The sequence below is a fragment of the Meleagris gallopavo genome, chromosome 2 (genome assembly GCF_905368555.1).
Source record: "Meleagris gallopavo chromosome 2, MGAL_WU_HG_1.1, whole genome shotgun sequence".
Lineage (NCBI taxonomy): Eukaryota > Metazoa > Chordata > Aves > Galliformes > Phasianidae > Meleagris > Meleagris gallopavo.
This window is the reverse complement of record NC_139405.1, coordinates 26363460-26388734: the sequence shown is the minus strand read 5'-3', so window position 1 is coordinate 26388734 and position 25275 is coordinate 26363460. Positions and strand designations below refer to the sequence as shown.

The window sequence follows — 25275 nt, the reverse complement described above, 5'->3', positions numbered from 1 at the left end:
ACAAACAACAAACCAGAGGGGGCCTTGAGCAACCTGTTGTAGAATTGCAGGAAATGGCAGGTTTTGGAAATTAGTCATGCTCCCTGACCCCTAATGTTTTTAACTCAAGCGCCCCAAAAATCCTTAGCCCTGTAACACCATTAGTAGCCTACAGCTCTCCTGCTGCAGTAGTCAACACACACACACACACACACACACACACACACACACACAAACCTTTTAATAATTTCAGGATATTCTTTTCAACTACAGAAAACACACAATAACAACTTTCAACAAAATAGTCACAACTAAATTTAAACTGAATTTCTAGAACAATAAAAACAAGATATTTGGCAGCAGCAAACACAAACTTCTTTTGAAAAGTAGAGATCACTGATCTATTGAAGAAGCCAAAACTTATTTATTTAAGTAACTATGTAATATGAGAAAGATGGAAGCTGGCAGCACAGATGGTGCTCTGAAACTCAGAGGTAGGCTGCCAGTTTAAATTCCCCACAAGTGCTACGCCTTAAAGTAATCCTATTTCAGCTGGACAGCAAGTCCAAGTGGGGCCAACAATTAGACCATTCTACCCTTCTCTGATTCGTCTTTCCATTAATAAATATACCACATCTATTCTGCATGGCACACAGGTATGTTCAGATCACATCGATCAGGAAGCAAAAATACTGCAGCAAGCCAAAAATAGCATCCTGCAGCACTAATAAAATACTGTGGATTGTTTAGACTGCCCCTTAGAATAGGCTTTATTTTGACAGTGCTACATGCTTCCTTAAAAACATTTGGAAGTTATAACTGTAGGTGTAAAAGGAAAACAGTGTGAGTGTTTTTCTACTATTTCACAATGGTAGAATGCACCTACATATTGAGAGTGCTAAATGAAATAGGATCTCATAAGTATTTGATCCAAATGAGTTTCCAGGCCTTACATTTTCGTATCAGTTGTGAATCGCAGTTAATTAACCACTAAAGCTATCCTTTTCCATCTGTCTTTATAGTACAAGGATTAGAGAAAAGAGAAAGCTTCACTGACTGTCAAGAATGTTTGCTCAAAACAGACTTGCTGCAGACCGTTAGAAAGCAAGTATGAACAAATCTATGAGCTATGTTATAACTTAATTCTTGCCGCAAGTTGTTTTTCACCACTGGAATCAAGACCTCGACAGAAAAGCTGCATGTTGCTCTTCAGCAGAGAAGGCCTTAGCAGGTTTTGTACAAAGAACAGAGCTATCCTCGTTAGCAGCCACTGTATGGAAACAGAGCTCCTCTCCTGAGGCAAAGAAAAGCTAACACACTTGCCCCTGCCTGAAACCAGAATAAAAACTGCATAGAAAACAGCTGAAATGTTTTCTCTGGTATTCAGAACTCCTGTTTCTGTTTTTTATATACTGGAAGAAAGGCAGTAGGTGTTTTCTAGATATTGCCACTTGAAACTTCGGGTCTGCTGGCAGCCCACAGATGAAATTGATAAGTGAGACCTCTAATTCTCAGCTGCTGGCCCTGGATGTCTTTGCCTTTCTATTTTCATGTAAAGAAAGCTCAAATCAAATATTAAAATGGTATGAAAACCTATGTGTTGTTTTCATGTATCCGGTACTGATTTACATGGCATTTGAGGTAAAAAACAAAACAAAACAAAAAAACCCAACAAACATAAAACACCATCCCCAAAAGGAGAATGAAATCAGCACTTAAATTAACAAGAGCTCTGACTCTCTAGAGTCATTTCCATAGAAACTGGCCTGCTAAAAAAGCAAGGCAAGGCATTAAAAATCAGTGAGCTTTAAAATCTTCAGGCTACCTTGTTTGTGCTGATCTAAATGCTGTTATCACAGAAACAAGAGAAGCAGCTGAACCAGCAGCCCAGAGCTGGGAGCCTGGCTTGTCTACTGGCCTGGCCAGTGGTCATCCAGACTGATGATCCAGATGTACCTGGAGGTACCCACCTCAGCACCAGCTAATCTCAGAGTGATGGCACTGTCACATAAGGAGAAAATCAAAGTGAGACTCTTCTCACAGAAGATGGAATTTTACTATATTTTGCTGAAAAATCCACTGTAAAATGCCGTGAGGCTGACCCAGACTCTCTGAGAACTGTTGGAGTCCTTCCAGTTACTCTGTTCTTTAAGACACAGTCATACCCAAACCATAAACATCAAGCATGACGCCATCTTTCATTCTGGTTGATGATAATCTTCAACATCCAACTCCATGAAAACTTTTTATAACCACTCCCCTTCTTGCCACGTCCTCAATGTGTTTTGGAGGGAGGCTTATATTTTTCCATTTCCCCCTTCATGTGCCCAGTGCTGACAGACGACTGCTACAGGAAATATTTGAGAGTCTTCCAAGGAAGATGGATTGCTCAAACTTTACTCAGCACTCTATCAGTCATCTGCCTCTTTTGCTTTGTTCCATGAAAATGCTCTCTTATCTATGCAAGCTGATATCTAGATTTTTCATATAGGTAAGGTACCTCATTTATTGACCTTGGCTATGGAAACAAAAAGGCCAATTGCTGAGGTATTATCAGGTATTATCTTGTGTATGGTACTGCAGCATAGCCTGATGGAAACTCTACCTGTGACATTCAATAGTTAATGCAACCTATCAAAAAAAAAAAAAAAAGGTATCATTTATCTTTCAGTTAATCAGAAAGATAATATATTAGATACCTTAAGTAATTAAGCATATTAAAAATGCATTACCAAATTTTTATCATTAAGTAAACTGGCAAAAGAAGAGTATGATATTTTACAGCAGTCTAAAAATAAAGATATCTCAGGTATCTCCCTCTCTCCAAGCACACATTAAAGATTTATATCTCACTAGATGGAGAAGAGCAAGAGCAACATAGCAGGGCTCAGGATGACACTACATAACACACTTAGATCACACAGCTAGGGTAGCAGAGGTCACTGGCAAAACATCAAGGATAAGAATATACAGGTGAGGAAGACAAAGGAGAAAGTGAACATGAGGACACGAGTTTGAAGGAAAGAACTGGGGGTGGTAAAGAATAATGAAAAGATGAACATGAAACAGCAGTGTAAAAAAAGGCTATAACTGGAGAAAAAGAAAGCATAACGAGTTAAACTGCAATAGTCCAGTAAAGAGAAGAAAGAACAAATAACCACGAAAATCTGTTTTACTTTGAATATTTGAATTTTTATTCTCAGCAGCAGTTGAAAACCTGTAACGCTTTTACTCTGGGCAAGAAGCAAAAGGGGCAGCAAATCAGACAACATCCCTGTGAAGCAGGAGCTCTGGGAGAAAGAGGGGTAGCTGGGTATTTTTAAATCAAAGACCCTGAGCAAACTGCATCATAAAGCAGGCAGTAGGCTGATGACAAAGTTAAGTAAGCCATTTTAATTATCTTTTCTTATTGCAAGCTTCCTCACAACACAGCGCTCTCATTAAAGGGTTACAAAAGCGACATTATCAAGTGTGTGCTCTCCTGGAACAATTAGTTTAACCTAATGAACACACAAGTCCCCTAATTATCTCAGGAAAGTAGGAAGGATCCAACTTTTTGACTCTGGATGAAGAAAATAAAACTGCAGCAAGCAGAAAGCCTGCCAAAGAAGGAAAAGGCCATGAAATATCAAATCTAGCTAGAAGAGCATTTAATAAATAGAGACAACTCTAATAAAGTCTTTGGCTTTTAAAAAGAAGGGACAGAGAAATAAGATGGTGCAGTGTATTTACCGATCAGTTTAATGTTTATGAACCAACACCTGCAGCAGCATTCAAATGCCAATTAATCCCACTCACTGCAGAGCTCCAGCACCCGTCAAAGTCTAACGCTGAATGTGCCCAAGTATGGGATAAACCAGTCCCCAGTGCTAAGAACGCGAGATCTGGTGTGATACAGAACCAGGCAGTAACAAGAGCAGCCTGTGGCAGGACGCAGCATGATATCCAGAGTAAATACCTCTCACTCAGCCTACCCAGACAAAGTTGCTCAGAGTGGGAATGGCACTATCCCAGTAGTTAGGGCTAAAAATGTTGGGAATTATATTCCCAAGGGCCATCCGCACTGTGGAATTACTGCTTTAAAAAATAAAAATCTTACACAAACAAATTCTGATTGTTACTGATTACAATGAAGGTAGGAATGAACCCTGTTTAGCATGGCTTGATCTTGTACAATTTGACTGTCCTTCTCTCACCTTCTTAATGCTTCAGTGGTTGCTAATTACTGCACATACCTGTCTGACAAGAGCCAGCTGCAGTGATAAGTAGAGGATGATTTGGTGATCTTCTCGGTCCAACTCCCGTGCTCTTTAAGAACACAACACAAAAAGAAAATGACTGTTAGATTGTACTTTCTACAACTACTTTACCACGACTCACACAAGCAGAACAAAACCAAGTTCTGTCCACTAGAAAACTAGACCTGTAATGGGATAGCATACTGAAACTTGACAAAAAGTACACTGACACTCACCTGGATAAGCCAAGCTCACAGGAAAAAAGGTGAAAAATACAACTGTCAGGATTTGTATAACTTAAATCTTCATTCATCGGTAAGTATTTTGAAACTTAAATATCTAATGGAGAAAGTAGCTTTAATTCATGACACAATTTCTTTAAGGCATTATTTTAAGCCTTTAATTTAGGTGAAGGGAGATAGCTGTTTAACTTGTTCCTGTATTACCACTTCTCAAATAATAGGAGAGGGTTGGGCTGGCACCAAAAAGTAATCATCATTTATGCTACTATTTTGGCTACGAACAGGATCAGGAGCCCAAGATATCAGCTAGTGTCCAAACACAAAATATCTTCCACCCTACAAGCTCCTATTCTAACTGTTGACAGCATGCTCCCAATTTGAAAAAGGAAGATTCAGCGGGAGGCTTGAGGGTTTGATGGCAGAAGCTGAGCCTAGTTGAGAACCAGAGCCTTTGTGTCTTAGGCTAAGGCTTCTCCCATTAAACCAGCTTGGACTTCTCAGATATTATCTTCTGGTCAACGGCTAGCAATAGTGCATACTGCAGAAAGCGTTTGGCTAGTGAAGACTGCAGCATCTCCAGAACTCAATGTGGCTTCTGCAAGGCCAGAAGTAGGAACGGACAGACAGGGAAGAACCATTCCTCCCCAGCTATACTCAGCATGAAGATGCAACCTGAGTTCACCATTCTGCAGAGAAGCCCTTAAGCAGGCTAGCTACCAGGCAAAGTTTAAGGCACCTAACTTAGCAGCAATGCTGAACACTGGCTCCTGCCATGTAGCAGCCCATCTCCAATACCACTGGATTATCCCCGTTGAGAGTTGCAGATGCAAGAAGCTCGCTCCTGGCTCTGTCATGCAGTAAAGCCGTTGCACATAGGAAAGGCAGAAAAGAGGAAGGTCCCTTATAGCAAGCTGACATTCCTGACCTCTTCATGGGTGGTGCTCAAGGATGATAAAAAAGCCTGCACCTGCACTGCACTGTTCAAAGCAACCACAGTCAAAAGTCTTTATGAGGAAGAAACGACAAGCTGGCAATGCTAGTGGTTAGAAACCTGCCAAAACTACTCATTTGCCAAGAATAAACAAATTAAAATCAAGAAATTTGGAAATAAAAATTGAGGAAAGTTGATGATATAAAGCTGGAGGAGTGGCTGACACACCAGAAGGCTGTGCTACCATTCAACAAGATCTGGACAGACTGGACAGTTGAGAAGGAACAATTAGTTTAACCTAGTGATGAGGTTTAAAAAGAGCAAGTGTAGCGTCTTGCACCTGGCGAGGAATAACCACATGCACCAGTACAGGTTAGGGGATGACCTGCTGAAGAGGAGCTCTGTGGAAAAGGTTCTGGGTGTTCTGGTGAACAAAAGGTTGGCCAGGAGCCAGCAGTGTGTCCTGGTGGCTGAGAAGGCCAAGGGAATCCTGGGATTAATTAAAAAGACCACAGCCAGCAGATCAAGGAGGGCCACAAAGATGATCCAGGGCCTGGAGCATCTCCTGTATAAAGAAAGACTGAGTAACCTGGGTCTGTTCAGCCTGGAGAAAAGATGACTGGGGGGAGAACAGAAAAGAAACAGAGTTTTTAAACTACTATTAAGTTTCCTCAAAATGTATTAGAAAAATACTTCATTCAAACTTCCAGCTGAAAAGGCCACTGATAAGGATGGCTATAAGCCAAACTGCGGTCTGAGAAATTCTAGAAGTAATTTAAAAAGAGATGAAAAACAAAGGTAAAAAAAAACAACAACAACAACAACCCAACAAGGAAAAGAAAACCAAACCCAGGCATATAGAAAAATACTAGCAGCTACTGTCAGAACACTCCTGTTTGGCTGAAATCTGAGTACCTAATTTCTGACTAGAAGCTTGTCTGCTTCCTAGCTAGTGTTAAGATACCGTGAAAACAAGCTACAGCCAGTGGGAAAGGTCAAAGCATAAAAATAAATGCACTTTAAAAGCACTGCAGCACTGCAATTACAGAAAAACTGGGCAGTAGCAAAGGTATTACATTGGAGCCTGAGAACTGGTGTGACTTTAAGTATACTGCTGATCTAAATAGTGACCATATAAATGGCTTTTAAAATATACACTTTTTAATCTTTCAGATCCTTATGGGATAAATATCCAGAATTACATTTGTAGTTTCAGTTTGGCAAAAGTAAGTTTCTACTACCACTTGCTCCTTGCAATCACTGCAGGAAAAAAGTTTTGGACAGCATCAGAAAAGCAGCTAGGATACAGTAAAGTGCTCAACTTGCTACTGTATCTGTACTGTACTTACACTGTACAGTATCTGCACTTAGAGATACCAGAGAATTCAACTTTTCATCACTTTTTATAACGCATTTATGACCACAGCAAAACCAGAATTAGATACTTCAGTCCAAGACTTAGACCACATAACTTCAATTTAGTTGCCATTTGAGATCTGTAAGCGTTTACACTTATAAATGTTAACTGTCCTACCACTTGCACAATGCTTTTAGAGGCAGAACAAGTACTCTTACCTTGGATATTCAACCAAATAATTGCCACATTTCACCATCACAAGGATGTCTTTGACATGTGACTGCTGAAATTTATGGAAGTGTTTTTAAAATTTCTGAGTAATGTCATACAGAAAGTAAAACATTTTTAAAAAATTATTCTGGATTCATCAAAAGAACTACATAATACAGGAATCAGTACCATTCTTACTCACCTCTCCAAAGTCTGAAGTGCTTTCTTGTTGTATTCATCCTGAGTGCTCTTCAAAGTAGCTGCAGGGCAATATACAGTGTGATTTAAGAGTTGAATTCAATGTTTCAGATTTGATAAAAAGCAGCTACACATGCCTTCAAACTAGAAGCATGAAAACTGTAGCAATCTCATGGTGTCTGTGCTCATGGTTGGAAAACATGCCCTTTTGTTTTTAATGGATAGCACAAAAATCATATTTTAACTCAAATTCTCAATTTTATTTCTATTAACAACTCTTCAAACTCTCTTGTCTGAAACCCTGAAGTATTTTGTATTAACATATGGCACTAAAGGGGTCTGGAAGGATCAGGAGACACAATCTCTTATTGCATCTAACTAGATCCTAGAACCTCTGCCAGCCCAGTATACACGTTAATGGCAGTAACTAGCTGGGCATTTTTACTCAGATACAGAGTGCCTCCAACACCATCTTCATGTAGGAGGATGTGGCAGGTGGAACAGGGGATACGAGAAGCCGGATTTACAGTTCCATGGCACAGCCCTTGACAACGTAGCATTTCCCCTGGACCACAACAAACAATCAGGTTACTTCAGATATGGCATGAGCCACTTATGCCCTCCTTGGTGCATCTAATTGCCTAAGGATCCCATCCACTAGGCTCACTCAATGTATGACTTAATTCGAGCTCTGATAAGAAGAATCATCAATCTCTTGTTACACCAGAGCATCATAAAATACCATCATCATCAAAGGAGGAAGAACTTAGAGAAGAAGGGCTCTCTCAAATCCAGAATATCTGAAAAACTAACAATAAGGTTCAGAAGTACACTAGTTGGCTGCTTTGTCTGGATCTCAAGTTTTTAGATTTTACATAGCAGTTGTTTCTTGTTCTGTTTTGAATTTGGAAGCTGCTGATCAACAGTACAAGAAAGAGACAAGTAGTTAATCATTCAGCAAACATCCACCTATGAATATATTTCACTTCCTATATAAACCAATGTAAGCTCCAGAAAAGAAAGATAGTAAATAGTATCTACTTCAGCAACAAAACCCCCCAAAAATCAAATACTCGTATAAGTTAAGAGTTGTCTTCTTCTACAAGTTGTACAAATGTAATAAGTTTCTTTAGATTATCCAATACGCTAGTAAGCGAAACTTTAAAAATTATTTTTCCTAAGTAGTTGCAGTCATCAGACCTTTTTTACTCCTATGCCTTTCGATAGTTCTTCTAAACATCAGCTTTATCTGGGAGGAACAGCAATCTTCAGGATTTCCCAAATCACAACGATAAAAAAAGTTGCTTACCTCATAAATTCTGCTCTAAATAGTAAAAACTGAACAAAAATACATAATTCAAAGAATAAATTTGAAGATATGTGCTTTCATGCAAAACATAGCATTTATAAAAAACTGGAAACACTTCACTCTCAATATCCTTAAAATGAATATTCTGGTCCACTGCCAAATACCAAAAAACAATGAAGAGGGAAAGCTTACAGAAAAGTATTTTAGAAAATCATGATTGATATTTATGTAAAAATACCCGAGGAGGCGCTAGGAAGGATTTGATCACAGCTGTAAGCATTCACCCAGAAAAACATATCAGATTGTGCTTCTTATGGAAACTACAAGATTCCCTATGTATATGTAACTGAGTAGTTCTAGAGACATATTACACAATGAGGAAGATGGAAAGAGATTTAACGTTCGTCCTCCAAATAACCACAAAAAGGAAAAGCTAGAAGAACTTTCAGGTTCAGTCTGGTATCACTTGACTGAGTGGGTGTTCAACCTAGAAAGTAAGAGTACCAATATGTGGTGGAAATGATGTCGGCACTGATGAGGTGGGACATACGAGTCCCACTTCCCACAGCATGAACTGCATATTCAGTTGCAAAGTTGCAAATCTAGTTGTCTCTAGATTTGTGTTTAAATTGGCCAAACAAATTGAAATTTGAGTTCTTCCATTTCAATAAAAAAGCAACTAAGTGATTTTGGGAGAGATGAAAGAGAAGGAAAGCTGAAGTGATGACTGAACAAATTTATAGTCAAAATCAAATCATATTTCCACTAAACAAAAACCAAGCTCAAAATGTGATTCACAGGCTCTGTTCCAATGTTTTACCACACAGTCTTCAAGACCAATCCCAAGTACAAAGGCCACATAGAGTTAAGAGGTAGCTCTTAACAGTAATTCTTAAGTTCTTCCCTCTCTTTCAAAGCAGAAAAATGTACATTTTTTTACACAAAATCTGTCTGTAAGAGAGGCTGGGCCATTGATCATCACCTCAATATGGCAAAAATTTTCAAACAAAATGCAGAAAAACAGGGAGCTGAATTTGGAAGGTCAGTTTGGAAGAGCACTGTACCTTTACACATCTAGCTCAGCAGCTGCTGAATCTATTTTTGGCACATTTAAGTCAGCTTTGCATAAAATGAACAAAACTCCCAAGTATGCTGGTACTGGAGGGCAGACATGAGAGCAGTAAGCTGAAACACTTAACAGATTGGGAACATCTTTATTGCGATCTTTTAGGTTCTTCCTACTGCTCCTCTTCCACGTATTTCTAGGTCTTTATCAGAGATAACACATGTACACGCTAGATGCATAAAGATGATATGACTCAGTGTTTAATATTTATGCCTCAAGTTTACAAAACCTGTGCAAGATCCTCCTACTCCTATGCCCCTCCTCACACATGCCCTTTCCCTCTCCTTACCAGAATTAGACTTTATTTTCTTACATAGCAAGAAGTCACTATCATGAGCACTTGTGACGGTTTTACAAATAAAAAGGCAACAGAACACATTATTTAGACTAAAATAAAAGCAGAGCAAAGCACAGTCTAACCAAAGTAAGAGAGACAACACAGGGGATTTTAAGTTTCTAAAACTTCAGAAGATGTTCCTGTAAAAACAGTACTTTTCAAACATCACCTTAGAAGCCTAATATTTATTCTCTGAAGCACTCTCTGTTGACCAAAAATCAGCAGATTTTTCAACCTTTGGATACCAAAATACAAAGCTCTAAAGTCACATTTGAAAACAGAGGAAGGTAAACTGTGTTAATAGGAAGGTGCAGCACAGTAAGCAGTGAATGCATAGGCTGAAATAGTAATGCTGAGGACCAGCATCAAAACTAAACGTACACTGAGACAGTCCACGTACTGTGGACTGAAAAACCATAAGCAACTGCAGCATAATCAGGTCTATTTTTGTAGCACATTAGTTTTATGAGAAAATAATCTGGTTTGTGTTTTCCAGTACTCTTCTATTATGTGAATCACAATATTAAGAAGTGGGGTGGAGAGATGGAATTCAAAAATACATTTCTGACAACTAATACAGCAAGTTATGCAGTTTCAGCATCCAAAATCACAATTAATGATTGCATGTGCTGATCATCTCCAGATGCAAAAAAGCTGTGTCCATTCACTAATAATAAATTTTTCATTTTAATTTCTCTTTTTAACATTAACTGGTACTGATTAGCATACATTTACCATTAACAGTTTACCAATTATTTATAACACTAGGAAAATTTTCCAATTCAGTCTCTGATTTTGTGGTCTTCTAACAGAATTCTAAATGAGAACAGAGATGCAGTACACTCTTTCTCTCATTTCTGTAAAGAGAGTGAAGGTTTGTAACTATTGTTTGTTTGTACTGAGCCTTAACAGTATGTGTGGAACTGACGTTAGATAAGAGCAGATTTATTTCACAAAGCATGCTGAACTTGTCTCTCCTCTTCAGCCTGTGCTAAACTCGTCTCACTTTTCCTTTCTCTAGTGAATCCTTCATGACAATGCAGCTTATGCCAAAACTGGAACTACAAGCAGCAAAAGGTTTGCTGTTGAAAATTGCCTCACTGGGAACAGATTTGGGATGTAGAAAATTTAGATGTATGGACATTCGGTATGAACAAGAAATATATGCTTTTAAGAATGAGGCAAATGCAGCAATGACTTCCTCTGAGGACACATCTTTCAGCAACTTCATAGAGTCCTCTTCCAAAAACCACATAATTAGACATTAAGGACTGCAAAGCTACATACTTATGGCCAGCACAAGTTTCAGGAAATCTTATTTCATCCAGGAGCAAATCTAATAGTTGTAAAATGAGTCTATCGAATGCTCCCTTGAGTTCTTTGAATCATCATTCAGTAGGACTCTATCTTCTCATCTCTGCTAAATGCACTTGCTAAAAAGTGGTCATAAAGGAAGGGCTCTAATACAGCTCCTCAGCGCCTTTGGCACACAGGATGATAAATATTTACTGAAATTATATTAAAGAGAGAAAATCTAACCTTGGTTGGAAGGTAGTTTTATATTACTGCTGCAAGCTTTGCAAGACAGTTGGTTGAATATCTCTGAAAACAATGATTAACTGAATATCAGCTTAAGTGGGAAGCTACAGAAGTCATATATATACACACAGATGTTTGCATGTCTGCATATATCACTACGAACTGGTATAAACACAGTGATATAAGACTATGAAGCAGAGTAGTTGTCTTCCTTTCAACGTGTTCTATTCGTGATTCCTCACTAACAAAAGCTTGTTTGTTTGTTTTCTAATGTCTCACTAGTGTAAATTTGACGTTTTCTACTGAAATGCTGCTATGTATTCATGATTACTATGTTTTTGAAGAACATGATCCATTTTATTAAAATTAATAAAATGTAGCCCGAAGGTGAAAATACACGCTTCAGATTTTTCCCAAATAACAGTGGCTCTACTGATCTACTCGCTACAGATACAAGGATGAGAAGGCAGGTATTCCAATGTTTCACAACAAAATCACACACAAGGTAACTGTTGCGATAATTGTTTATTTTATGTTACAAAGAACACTTACTACAACACTTGAGCTAAATAGGTGTATACTTGGAAGACTGCTCTTCCATAAGAGCTTCCAATCTGCATTTTGCTTTACCAAGGTATGTTTAAAGCCAGACCACAATACATGCCTCTACAACTCCATTCTTTAAAAACCTTCTCCTTTCCATTGAGAATAATAAATAGAATGGACTTAGGACAAAAATCTTTCTATCTCTGAAAACAGTCTCTGGGATCTCATACAGCTTTAGGGACAGTTCATACAAAATCTAGGCAAAATGCCCTAAGGAACTAGGCTATAAAGCAGAATCAATGTTTAATGAACTACTTAAAAACAACACAAAACAAAAAAAACAACATTAAAAAAAAAAACCAAAAACAAAACCAACAAAGTTCGGATTAGGAAGGATATACATTTCTTGACACTGTCTTTGTAAGGGGAACTATTCAGAGTCAGAGACATGGAGAACTACAGAAAGCAACAATGCATGTTTCCCTCCATGCTGGAAAGCTGTTCTCAAAAGGCCTGATTGATGACTGGGTGAAAAAAAAAAATATACTGCACTACTGAAGAGTACAGGCCACTTCTTCAATCACATACCTTGCAGAATTGTAACTTGAAAGGTCTGAGCACTTCCACGACACTATACGAACTGTCATTTTAGCTTTGTTTCAGGCTCATTTGCCCTAAGAAATTTGTTTATGTGGAACACATCTGATAGAAAAACATGTGGTTTGGACTGTCAAACTGCTTAGGAAACAAAACAGCTCAGCTATTATTTAAAGAAGCTGTATTAGGAGGCCTTTTACCTATGTTAGAAATCACAGAGAAAGGAAGGCTGTCCCCAGCTGTGAGCCTGATGAAGGTCAAATCCAGATCTCATCCAGCCACCAGGACTTGCAGCCCTTAGGCTACAAAGAACCAATTCTACAGAAGCACAGTCTAATCACATAAAAACCAAGTAATCAGTATTAAAAAATTACATTCTTACTTTCAGTGATTTGTATCTAGTCAATCCATATGTACCAATGAGAGAGATATTTTTATCTTGTTTACTTCTAAGCAGAGAAAGAAACTACATCAGGGAGAGGTTGAATCTCTGCAGGGAATCAGTATCATGCCAGGAACCAAAGTCAGGCATTTCTGCCTCCAGTTCTTGGACTGTATTTCTTTATGTGATTTATGAGTGGGTGACAAGAATACGAAAATAGATCGAAAGTTCCATTTTTTGTTGTGCAAATAAGTGAAATAAATGTATAACAAATATCCAAATGAATCACACCAAGAATCATCGCATACAGTCAGAGAAACATCTCCTAAGCAATGATTTGAGTTTCTTCCTTTACTTAAAAGCTTCACTTTTATTACCATAGAGGACAGTACTCTGAGGAACTGAACAGTCCCCGCTTGTCTTGGGATCTGATTATTTTCTAAATCCAGCCATCACTAAAGGCAGAGTTTCTAATTAATTTCCCACTGCTTGCACCCAAGAATCAGAACAGATGTTTCATACAGCACACCTGACAAACAGGATAACTCACCATCAGTAGCCTGAAGACTATATGTCAGACCCAGTGCCAAGTAACCCTTTGCTAGGGACTCTCCAGCATCCTCACCCAGGTCTATCACCATTTTAGCAAAGTATTCTCCTTCTTCCAGCTGCAAAAGAAGACAGAGGTTGAGAATTTCAGGCATTTCTACTATACCTGCATGTCTACTACACCTGCTTCAATAAGGTTATCTTTTTATACATACCCCTACAGTCATCTGAGAGACGCTCACAACAGTGACTTACTTCAGTGACCAAGTGACTAAGCACTTACAGAAAGGAGAACACAGAAGGCCAGATTATTAGACCCTGATGCACAGCCACAGTTTTCAGAAAGGTTTTGGTTTTGTTTTAAGCACCTGCCCTAAACTATTTCCAGATGTTTAAGGTTAAGGAAGGACAATATCTTATTTTTGTATTTCTCTACAGGGAAATAATGTAATCTTAAGTATCAATGGACTAGCTACTTACATACTATTCTGGCAATAGATAAAAAGTTCTAACAGGTGTCTTCCTTTAAAGGAAGAACTTCTAGGTTTTCTCTACATTGCCTTTAAAACTTAGAATAGTGCTCCTCACTTCTGATCTTACGGGTTATCACATCCTTAATCCGTAGAAAAGACTAAGGCCTATAGATGTATCTGGAAAGGTCAAGGTTAGACAAGTACAGGCAAAAGCTGTAAGTGATGCTTGAAAGGCACAGACTCTACAGGAATACCTCATGTGCATACAAGGTGATCTGCAGAGCTTGTCAGCCATAATCAGAGTGACCAGCAATCAGACACCACTACACTACCCCAGAAATCCTACTGTTGGAAACTTTTATGACAAGACTACCGACTTTCTGGGATGGAATTACTTTGTTTGGGGGAAACATTTTTGTTTGAAAGCCAGCCATTTTAGATGCAAATACTGCAGCAGTAACTGAAATGTGCTCTTATTACTCAGCTTTGTCAGTTTTCAGCAACTCATATTTCTTTGACATCGAAAACTCATAAAGAATTGGAATCAAAAATATACCAGCAGATGAAAAATTCTCCTTCTGTAGTGATCTGTGTGTATATTACTTAAGAATAGAATTGACTTGATAACCGCAGCCTGTCAAGGGAGCTCCTAGTTACATCCCTTGCAGACATTCGGGTGATGACACGAATTAACAGCTACATAAACAGAGGAGCTGGTATTTATTAGATGACATCAAACATAATGAAGTCTTTACCTGATAATCAGTGTATGGAAAAAGACTGAAAAGTCTGCAAATTAAGAGGCAGTCTCCACTGCTTGGGTGTTCTCCCCACTTGTGCAGCTCCCAGAGGCCACAACACGTCAACCAGATGCAGGCCCGTAATTTAAAATTTCCAAAATCTCCAACAAGTCGATGGCCAGTCACCCAGGGACCAACATGTATTTGGTCATCAAACTGCTGACTGGAAGCACTATGAACTGTCACAGTGTTGCTGATTACCTAGTCAATAATGACCCAGAAAAATACTAATTGAAAAAGAAATACCTCTCAGAAACAGCAAGCAAATTGCAAGGATCATCTTTAACAGTAAAATCCAAAGTCTACTGCAAACACTAGAAATAATTCTGCTGACTTCAGAGATGCTCAGATGCCATCCTTTAAACTCGCAATCACAGCAGGAAGACTGAAGTTTGTTCCAGGATACTTTTAAATCCTGTAGTCAGCTCTACTGACTTCCCTGCCACATACTAAAGCATGTTCTGGACCAGAGCCTAGGACAATGGAAGAAGAAAAAGTCCCATGACTCAGCACGGGGTGGGAGGGGAAAACACATGAAACAATAATGAAATTCTTCAACTCTCAGAAACTTTTATATAAAGCATGAAATCTCTGCAATCAAAAATTTAATTATGCACCTCTTTTGCTACCATAAACAGCATTATTCCCACTCTATTTCTTCATTGTTTCTCCACCCCACATGCACTTTCAGCTAAGAAGTCTCCATCAGATGAAGAAAAGAGATATGCAAGGAATTCTAATAACTATCAAACAAGAGTAGGAGAGGGTTGAGTCTGTGGAAGAAAAAAAAGAGATTAAATGAAAGGTTTGGAACTGAAATGGAGACGTCTAAAATTGAAGAGATTTTACTCCATTGTTTCTCAGAATGGTCGCCTGATGGTGTTTGTAGTTCCTGACTGATGGCCCACACTGAATAAATCAGCAACACACCTTTCAGTTTTATTGCCTGCCAGTTATCTAGGGCCACCTGTGAGTGTCAGATTAATATTTTGTATGAATAATTAAAACCACAGCTTTTCAGAATGACTGAAAGAGCGCTTCTAGTACAATAATTCTTGTAAACTTTATTCATACTAACACTAATCGCACTTTGACTAGCTACAAAGGCTCTCATGAATGCAAACTTTGGTCAGTTGAAGGCTGCACTGAAAAAAAAAAAAGGCATTGTAAACACCAGCACAGCTCAGCAGCTGGTTCTGCTTATGAGAACATTTACTTTTCCTACTTACAGCACTCAGCCACTTTCTCTGCCAGCCCTGCTGTGACTGCCATCTGCCCCCTCTTCTCTCATTTGCCTACTCTTAAATCACCCTGAGCAACCATGAAAAGCAAAACCTTCCATTCAAATCATCCAACGTTTCAACTCTTCAGGGCAAACTGCCCCTAGCCTGCCCGCACTCTGGGTGAAAAATCCTTCTCTACACACTTCATTGACTGAGGCACCAGGAGCCAGCCTGAGCTGAGATCTGTCAGATGAGCTGTGTCCAAGGGGATCCTTACACACATGAGGTGCCTGCACTCTGCTGTAACAACAGGAAAGGGAGGGTTAGAAACCTCCAAACCAGGCCTCAATTCCTCTAGATCCCACTGGGTACGACTTTTCTCAGCTGCAGCTCCTACAGTTTGCCACGTATCTTGAAGCACCAGGAGCCGCTGTTCCTTTCCCCTCTCCTCATGGGGTGAGAGTCATGTGAAGTCTCACTCTTTGGGACTCTCAGAAGTTGCAAGTTCAAGCTACGCAGAAGTCAGCTAAGACACAGAAAGCATAAGCAGAAGACAGCCATTTCTACTCCAGTTGCACAACCAGGTGGCCAGACTCAACATGAAGGGAACTCAAACAGTTTATTCACTTCAAACGAGAACTCCAACTTAAAATGGTGCAATGCTGCATTGGCAGGGCAAGGAACATTGATAAAAACTGTTGTAACTTATAGGCCATTGCTAGCAAACTCTAGGCCACAGGATACCAGGTGTCCCCCAGACAGCAGGGATGGCACAGCATCACATCATCACTAGAAAATGCACAAGTACTGCTATTATCCGGTTGCCAGCAGCGCCAACAGCAGCTCCCAAGAATGCGGAAAAAGGCATTTCTTTGGTCATCAGTATGCTTGTAACAGCTTGAATTCACTTCCCTTAGAATCATTACTTGCTATTTCTTCAGAAGCAATAAAACCAAAGTCTTAAAGCCCCACAGCTACATCTCTGATTTGGCCCTTACTCTTGCTAAATTCCTCTGAATACTTCATACTGAATAGCTTTTTGAGTAAAGGGCTGCAGAGAGAGGCTTCTTGCCTTCTGAGATCTCTATGGCAGAAAGCAGGTGTCGGGGAAAACAAGCTAAAGGGAACTTTCCATATTTTGAACTGAAGTTATACTACCTGTCAGGAGGCACTTGGAAGCACTAGCTAAACAACTTTTCCCCCACACCAGAAAAGAAGCATGCAGCTGGCACTTGGAGAGAAAAAGGCTGCCAAACCACAAGCTGACACTGGTAAGACTGTAATGCTGCGTCACTGTTTTTTTCCCTTCCACCTCCTCTATCATCTTGGATGAAAACAGAGTAGTTGTTAGTTGCACAACCCTGAGGGTTGGCTGTTCCAGCTACTCCTGTTATTTGACCGCAGGTCAGGTGAGTGCTCCAGCCAAGCCCAGAGGCACACTGACAAGTGGGGAACAGCAGGTGCTGTCCCCTGGCCTATCGCCACCCAACTGGTTTCCAACCACCACCCAGTGTGTTTTTAGAAAAGCTCAAGCCCTACACCACTGAATCTACACCCTCCAGGACTGCAAGTGGACTGCAGTTCCCACCAGGATAGATTTAGAACAAATGAAGACAAGCAAAACTGATGTTACGCTGCAGCACAGAACTGACATTCTACTGCGCTGAGAAGGGGAGTGCACAAGGGAGGAGGCAGGAAACACAGCAAGTGACACTGGACTAGGACAGCAGACAAGGTTAGAGAAATAGGAGCTTGGACACTCCCAAGACTGAGAAATACCCAAGTATCTCAGAGATCCAAATCCTATAGGAAGGGCTTCCACACAAAGCTATATACTGTTAATTAGATGAATTAAGCTTTTATCTTCTCTGTTATACAGGCTTGTAAGTTTGGAGGCCACGGTAAAGAACAGGAAAAATTAAATAATGGGAAAATTAAGAGAAAAGGGGAAAACTACATGGGAAAAAAAGTGCCCAGTAAGGTGCTGTGTAACAGAAAAGCTCTGTCCCACAGCTGTTCACAACATACAATACATTACATGTCAGGCAATAAAAATTCCTATGCTTTCTATTGTTGGTCTTTCAACATTGCTGATTGCTAAGCTTGTCAACTTATTCAGCATGTAAACCCAGCCCACTGTACTTAGTAATACTCGATCCTTTCCTCCAGTGTATCAAGAGTGGTTTTTCATAAGGAAAACATTCTTGGTTGCCTTTAACATCTAAAATCCTTTGGATTACCTCAGTAACAGAAGCTGTGATGTCAGTGAGAATCTATTTTAAAAGATGGAAGAAATCTTCAGCAGCTCCTTACCATTCACTGTTTTCTCAGTAGCCTCTTCTCACAGTGATGTCAGTCCTTTACAGAGTCTGCTTAGCAGGTGGAATAACTCAGATAATGGGGCAAGATTTGATCTTACAATGTTACTCATACCACAGTAAAACCTACGCATTGCCATGGAACTCCAGGGCTCCTAGGTGACTGGGTACAAGCACATGCACATTATTTATCATCTGTAATGACAGGGTCAGCAACAGAGAGAAGAGAAACACTCTCGGATTAAGTGGTCTGTGAAAGTAATGAACGATAAGCTGTTACCTCAGAAGCATGCAGCTCTAAATCTCCATGCTGCCAACCTTCCAACTCTCCTTCCCGCCCCCATCGTGTATTGACCTCGCTGTACAACTTACACTTTACAGATTTCGTGCATGGTCTGACCTGGCCTTACCCTGCTGCTCTTCTGCCTTTGCCCTAACAGACAGCACAATCTCCATTTTCCCACACTAGGATCTGCAAGTCAAAAGAAGCAAGGGAAGTGGTTGTGAAGTGCAGCACGCTCTTGTGCTGCAGTTTTTGCCATAGGGTGAAGTCTCTCCAAAAATTCATACTAGCTGATAACACTGGCATCATGTGATATTACATGCATTTAACTCCACAGTACTATTTCTGTGGTGTCAACTGTGGGTCGCTGAAAACAGTAAGAGCATGTCTCATGCCCTCCTACTCTCTGTTAGACCACTGTCGTAGAAGATTCAAGCTATCCTAGAATCACAATTCATCTCCATGGGTATTTATCAAATTTTGAAAGCGTCTCCATTGAAATCAATGTAGTAAAATACCCAAGAAAGCATCTTAGTAACTATCGATGCCCTTAAATAATACTTATATAATTGATACAGTCAGTATTTGACAACTAGTGTTAAGTTTTTAATATTCTTACAACACCTGCCACAACAGAATCCTGTGGAACCTAGATGAGTAGTGAAAATACCAGTAACTTAATATTAAAATACTAAAAACAACAACTCGTTGGGTAGCTCAAAATCTCTGCCAGAATAGCTGAGAAGGAGTGCTAAGTGAAGGAGGAAACTGCAGCATGTCTTTTACAAAGTGGCACTCTAAATTGACAGTGGATCAAGACAGGACAACCCCCGTATGGACACTCCAAGTTACATGGACTTTATGAAAATTTAAAGTAACACTCTGAACTTCAGTAGTCCAAAATTTCATAGTGATTTTTGGAAAGCTAGAAGACAGCTGGTTAAACACAAACAGCCTTTGTGTTCCCTTGCATTGTTCACATTTAAGTTCATCAGACCGTTCTGCTGAAACCTTGGCAAACTGGAATGCCAGGCAGCATGGCACTTCAAAAGCAATTTTGAGTTCACTACAAAAACTCTTAAAACACACCAAGGTAATGGGCTAAATACAGCATAAAAGTTCCATCTTTGTTGAAAAATTTGTATGCTATTAAGCTTTATTAAGTACAGGTCCAACTGCATCTTGGCCAAACAAGTGTGATCCATATAGGTGCATTATTTTGAAGTTTCTCTGGTCCTCTAAGACAATTGTCATTAGCTTTAGAACAACTGAAGGACTGATTTGCTGTTCACATTCTGGTTGGCTTGGTTTTTTTCCTTTGTGAAAATCTATAATTCTGAAAATGGCTACCAAAACATTGCTTACTTCATTGAGATGTTTAAAGCAGGCCAAATTCTGAAAGCTAGTGTCTGAGGGGCAGATCATCTGCTGATATAAGCCAGCATGGTGCTAGTAATACGGCAGTGGAGTAGTGCCAATTTACATCAGCTAATAAACCAGTCATACTGTCACAACAGAAGCTGACGGCATCCAGTTCTTTTCCACATCTGGTATACATTGATTTGCATGGCACAGTATGAATGCATGCATATTTATACTTTGTTTTGCTCTGTGATATTTTTTCCATACATGTGATCTGGGTATCCTCACTGTTCCAAAACAGAATGGTACATTTCAATTAGTTTATTTGGGTTGGGTTTTTGTTTTTCAGAGTGTGTGGAGATACCATTAAAAAGTCAGCAAAACAAGTTAAAATGACCATTACATTAATTAGGAAGGAGACTGTTCTACGTTCCTCATATCATTTTACATTTATCTGACAGAATAAATTGTCTTTTTTTTTTTTTTTTCTGCTAGTAACTTAAGTAAGACTAAACTAGTCCACTAGTCCACAGACTATAAACAAATTGAATACAACATCACACTAAAAGCGCACAATAGACAGATACAGGACATACAAACAGCATGTTTTGTTTGTATGAACAGTGATCTGGTTTTGCCCTTTTCCTGCCTAACTAGCAATGAAGTCCACAGATATACCTCCTAACTGAGAAATTATGCATTTTATATGTTCTGTAAAGCAAGATGCATCTGAGTATTTGCTACTGTTGATATTTGTCCATTAGATTGTTCCAGTGCTCTGTCTATCCTCCTTTCTATTTATACTGGCATTGATCAACTTGTTCACTTCCAGTTTAAATGATTCAATTCTGTTTTGATTGCCATGTAATTTAAATGCAAATAATTACTGTAAGGATGACATTTAGAAAAACAGCTCTGCTAAGCAGGAAGGTCTTTATTAGACAATGGAGTTTGCCAGTAATATCAGAAGCACCCCTTTAACTATGAAATGCAGAAACCTATCATGCTAAGAAGTTCAGATTTCTCTCCAGCTCCCCTTAATTAAAACTATTCTATGGCATCACTAAAGTTTGGTGTCAGGATAGAGTATAGGCTACTGAGAAAAAGGAAGAGGAGAGAGGAATATTACTGGATTTGGTTTGAGTTTATAAGGTTGTTTTCTAAATAACTACAGTAAAATTATGCTCTTGTGAAAAAACATTATTATTTCAGATTGAACCTCACTTCCAATCCAAAAACACTGGAAAGTGTTCCACGCAATGAAAAAGCAACTGTTAGAGGGAAAAACCCTTTCTTTGAAATGATCAAAAACAGTTCACTTCTCCCTCCTTCCTTCTATTAAGATTAGACTGTTGCTTTAACATTTTTGCCATGTGCGAGAAATTCTGAACATACCGGATTGACTGAGGACAGAGCTGTGTCTGGTACAGTTTCACCTTCTTTTCTGCATGTCCCTAAAACAAAGTATTCTTTCTTTGTCAGCTGCACTAGAGGATCCAAAGAGATGTTGGGGAGAAGCATCAAGGAAAAAAACAAATTTTACCTTTGCCTATTTTACTGGCAAAGCAGCATCTTTAATTTGGACTAATAATTGCACGTTCAACCCTTCATCCAGCACAGCAATCAGACTTTAATGGTACCATATGAGATTTTGTCCTCACAAAAGTTGCATAAACACCAGGGTAACATAAGAAAAAGAAGCAGTCTGACATTTCTTTTCTCGCTTTCCAGAAATCTTGTCCTTTCACCTCAACAAACACCAATGACTCAGTAACTAGCACAGTGCCTTCGTTAAAACTTCACCGTTCCTGTTAAATGCAAGACAATCACAGGGATCTTGATTTTAGCATGGAGTCTTACAAGATGAATACATTCTCACAGAATTTTGTCCAAAGGCTAATTAAGGCAGAAGTCATGTGTCAAGCAAATACTGAGAGACCACAGCCTCTTTGAAGCCACTATTTCTGTTTAGAAGTAGTTGACATTGATGATTCATGTTCTATTTGTCTACTAGAACCCCAAGTCCTTTTCTGCAAAGCTGCTTTCCAGCTAGTTGGCACTCCAGCATGTGATTATTCCTCCCCAGGTGCATTTCTCTTTGTGGAACTTAGATTTTTGTAGGCCCATTCCTCCAGCCAATTAACATCCATCTGAATGGTGTACTAATTCAATTGCAGGTGGGCTTTGAGATTTTTTCTAGCTCTTCCCTGCTCACTTGTACAGTGTCTTTGTACTCCTCCCAGGTCACTTTTCCATGCTCCTGTCACTCTTGTTTGACTTCCTGCACATCTGAATGGACAATTCTGCTATCTTCTTTGTTCCCTCCTCTCAGCATTCTAATCTTAAACAATCCACGGTCACCGTAGCAAAGTCTACTCTCACCCTTTGCATTCCCAACCAGTTCTCCTTGTTTATAAGTATCAGGTCCCACAGAGCACCTTCCTTATTGGCTCCAGTGCCCCTCACCTTGTTCACCAAGCAGGAAGTCAGAAGAGTTGAAAAACTACGAGCAACAAGGAGATCTCAAGTTTGCTGTTACACTAAAATCCTGGCTCCTAGGCAAAACAGGCTCCCAGCTTGATTTCCAAAAGATTTACCTTAAATTTGACTGTTGCTGCCAACTTAATTTTTTCCCCCTCCTGGCAATCATTGAGACAGTAGAATTGATAGGGTAAGCTCTTAGACTCCAAGTCTCCCACTGTCACTCCAGATAAATGTAGGAATTCAACCCATGAAGCAACTCTAACTATTAACTAAATTGATGTTGCTTTTGAAATCATCAGCAGAGATGCTAATAAGTCTTTAATACAGCTGTAATGCCTGACTCACTTATAGTTTTAAAATCTCTAAGAATCAGAAAAAAGGATTTGCTTTATTAAAATATATTTATTGTCTTATTTTAAGCTGCTCAGTAGCTTTCAGCCGTCAAAACTTACATACTGAGCTAAGGTTACAAAGGGCTAAATTGCTCTATAAGTCATGTAGGTCAGCAAGGATTCCCCCACTGCCCTCCAACCTGACGGATTTTTTCCTAGAACACAATGCTTCCTAGTTTCTGCTGACTCACATACAAGTTCAACAATTGATTCAAATACATACATAACCAAGTGTTCTCACTGACAGTCATGAAAATTGATAGCATTCAGTCAAGTTCATCTTGATACCAATTTTTACCATACAGAGATGCTGAGAATTGTGGCAGTAGGCAGAACATTTTGTCACCAAAATCTGAGCAGATTCTTCTGGTATTTTCTTTCATGCTTTTTTTTTCTTGTATCTTTTACTTGTGTTAGCAATTATAAGCCTTCACTGACTGCAGGGACACCTCGTGGTGAGGACAGGTGAAAACAGCAGGCTGCAATTCAATTAATAAGACCAAACAGTATAGGACTGACAGATGTTCCAGCTCCTTGGGATAATGAGAATTTCACAGGCACAGACTTCAACTCCCACTCTGCTTCTGGAGCATACATTAACATATCCAGAACAGAAAACACTGACACAGGAACTTTAAGAACAAAGGATTGAATCATACAGCAGACCTCAGCTATCTAGGAGTTCAAGGGTCAGACTCACTTATTAACTTTTGTCTTCCAGGAGCTAGCAGGGTGGCAGATCCAACTCTGGATATGCATTTGAAGAGGCAGTCTCAAGAACAGCCTTTATGGATTTATCCCATCCTTTTGATGAAAGGCCAGCAAAACCCATTCCTGTGTCTTATTGCAGTATTTATTACTAATATTTTTCTTTTCTTTAAAATGTGTGTGTGTGTGTATGATTTTTAACATGGATTTCCATTCTCAGCACTCCAACTACACAATGGTACTGTCACTGCAGCATTAGACACATTGCACAATGACAATTGCATCAGCTTGCTTACCCAGTGCAGTGACCCAATGCAGACCTTGGCAGCCAGAAGAGGAACGGTGGGATCTGTTGGTCTCAGTTTAGCACACTCTTTGAGCACTGATACAGCATATGCTGACTGGAGGAGAAGGAAGGGAGAGAGGAGAAAGAAATTAAAAAAAAGGCTGATTAGACAACGTTATTATGCAGTCCACACAATATATTTCAGTGAAATATACAAAACAGTGATATGAGGTTAAAAAAAAAATCACATCGGCAAAAAGCTAGCAACTTTATTCTCACCTCCACAGACAGAGACACACATGTGAGCATATGAACACACACACTTCCCACATTCAGAAGAAATACACCAAAGAACCAGCCCGGTCTGTGCACTACACAAGAAGCTGTTAACACGCTGGTAATTTTAACTCTGCCCTTCCAACTCACAGGAACTCTGACACAGTTTCCCCAGTATGCAATCATCTTCTAGTAAGCCAGAGAAGATCATAAAGAGCTTATCCTACAGTACATTACATTTTAGGCCAACTATATTCAGAGAGCTAAAGTAATCTGTTCTGTAGACAGTTTTCTGTCTTTTCTAGTTCCAGGACATAAAAGAATACGACTGGGATTCCACCATGCAAAGGGTGAAGCAGGCAATTGCAGAGCACTACATTGCTCAGCGGGTGGTCTGAATAGCATGAAAAGAAAGCCCATAGAAATCTTCCTGGTGTTAGGTTACCATTCATGAATGCACGAATGGTGTTTATGAAGCCAAGCAGTTACACAGCCCTTCTGATATTCAATGTGCTCTATAAACACTGCTTTTTACAGCAGTGCCATTCACAGCTGCCATATTTCAGAAAGCTGAATGGGGAATAAGGAAAGCTCAGGTCTGAGAGGCTGGCGAGAAGGCCTGCTCAGCTCTATCAGTTTCACAGAATCACAGAATCATAGAATTGTAGGGGTTGGAAGGGACCTCCAGAGATCATCGAGACCAACCCCCCTGCCAAAGCAGGTTCCCTACACCAGGTCGCACAGGTAGGCGTCCAGGCGAGACTTGAATATCTCCAGAGAAGGAGACTCCACAACCTCCCTGGGCAGCCTGTTCCAGTGCTCCGTCACCCTCACCGTGAAGAAGTTCTTACGCACATTCGTGCGAAACTTCCTATGCTGCAGCTTATGTCCGTTTCCCCTCGTCCTGTCTCCACGTACCACTGAAAAGAGACTGGCCTCACCACTATGGCCGCCACACCTCAGATATTTATAAACCTGGATCAGGTCCCCTCTCAGTCTTCTTTTCTCAAGGCTAAACAGACCCAGTTCACTTAGCCTTTCTTCATAGGGGAGATGCTCCAGGCCCTTCACCATCTTTGTGGCCCTCCGCTGGACTCTTTCCAAGAGATCCCTGTCTTTTTTGTACTGGG

The 25275-nt window shown here is 39.7% G+C and overlaps 1 protein-coding gene across 4 annotated transcripts in view; it reads right to left on the bottom strand.

Annotated features, from left to right (window-relative positions):
- The window catches only part of TTC7A (tetratricopeptide repeat domain 7A), a 161407-nt gene that overhangs the window by 84240 nt on the left and 51892 nt on the right, over nucleotides 1-25275 (bottom strand). For all 4 annotated transcript variants that reach the window (XM_085219390.1, XM_085219391.1, XM_085219392.1 and 1 more), the window contains 4 exons: nucleotides 23880-23984; nucleotides 13542-13659; nucleotides 7160-7217; nucleotides 4215-4287 (listed from right to left, as the gene is read on the bottom strand). In XM_085219390.1, coding sequence (XP_085075516.1) covers nucleotides 4215-4287; nucleotides 7160-7217; nucleotides 13542-13659; nucleotides 23880-23984 — 354 coding nt within the window. The remainder of the gene's footprint in view (nucleotides 1-4214; nucleotides 4288-7159; nucleotides 7218-13541; nucleotides 13660-23879; nucleotides 23985-25275) is intronic.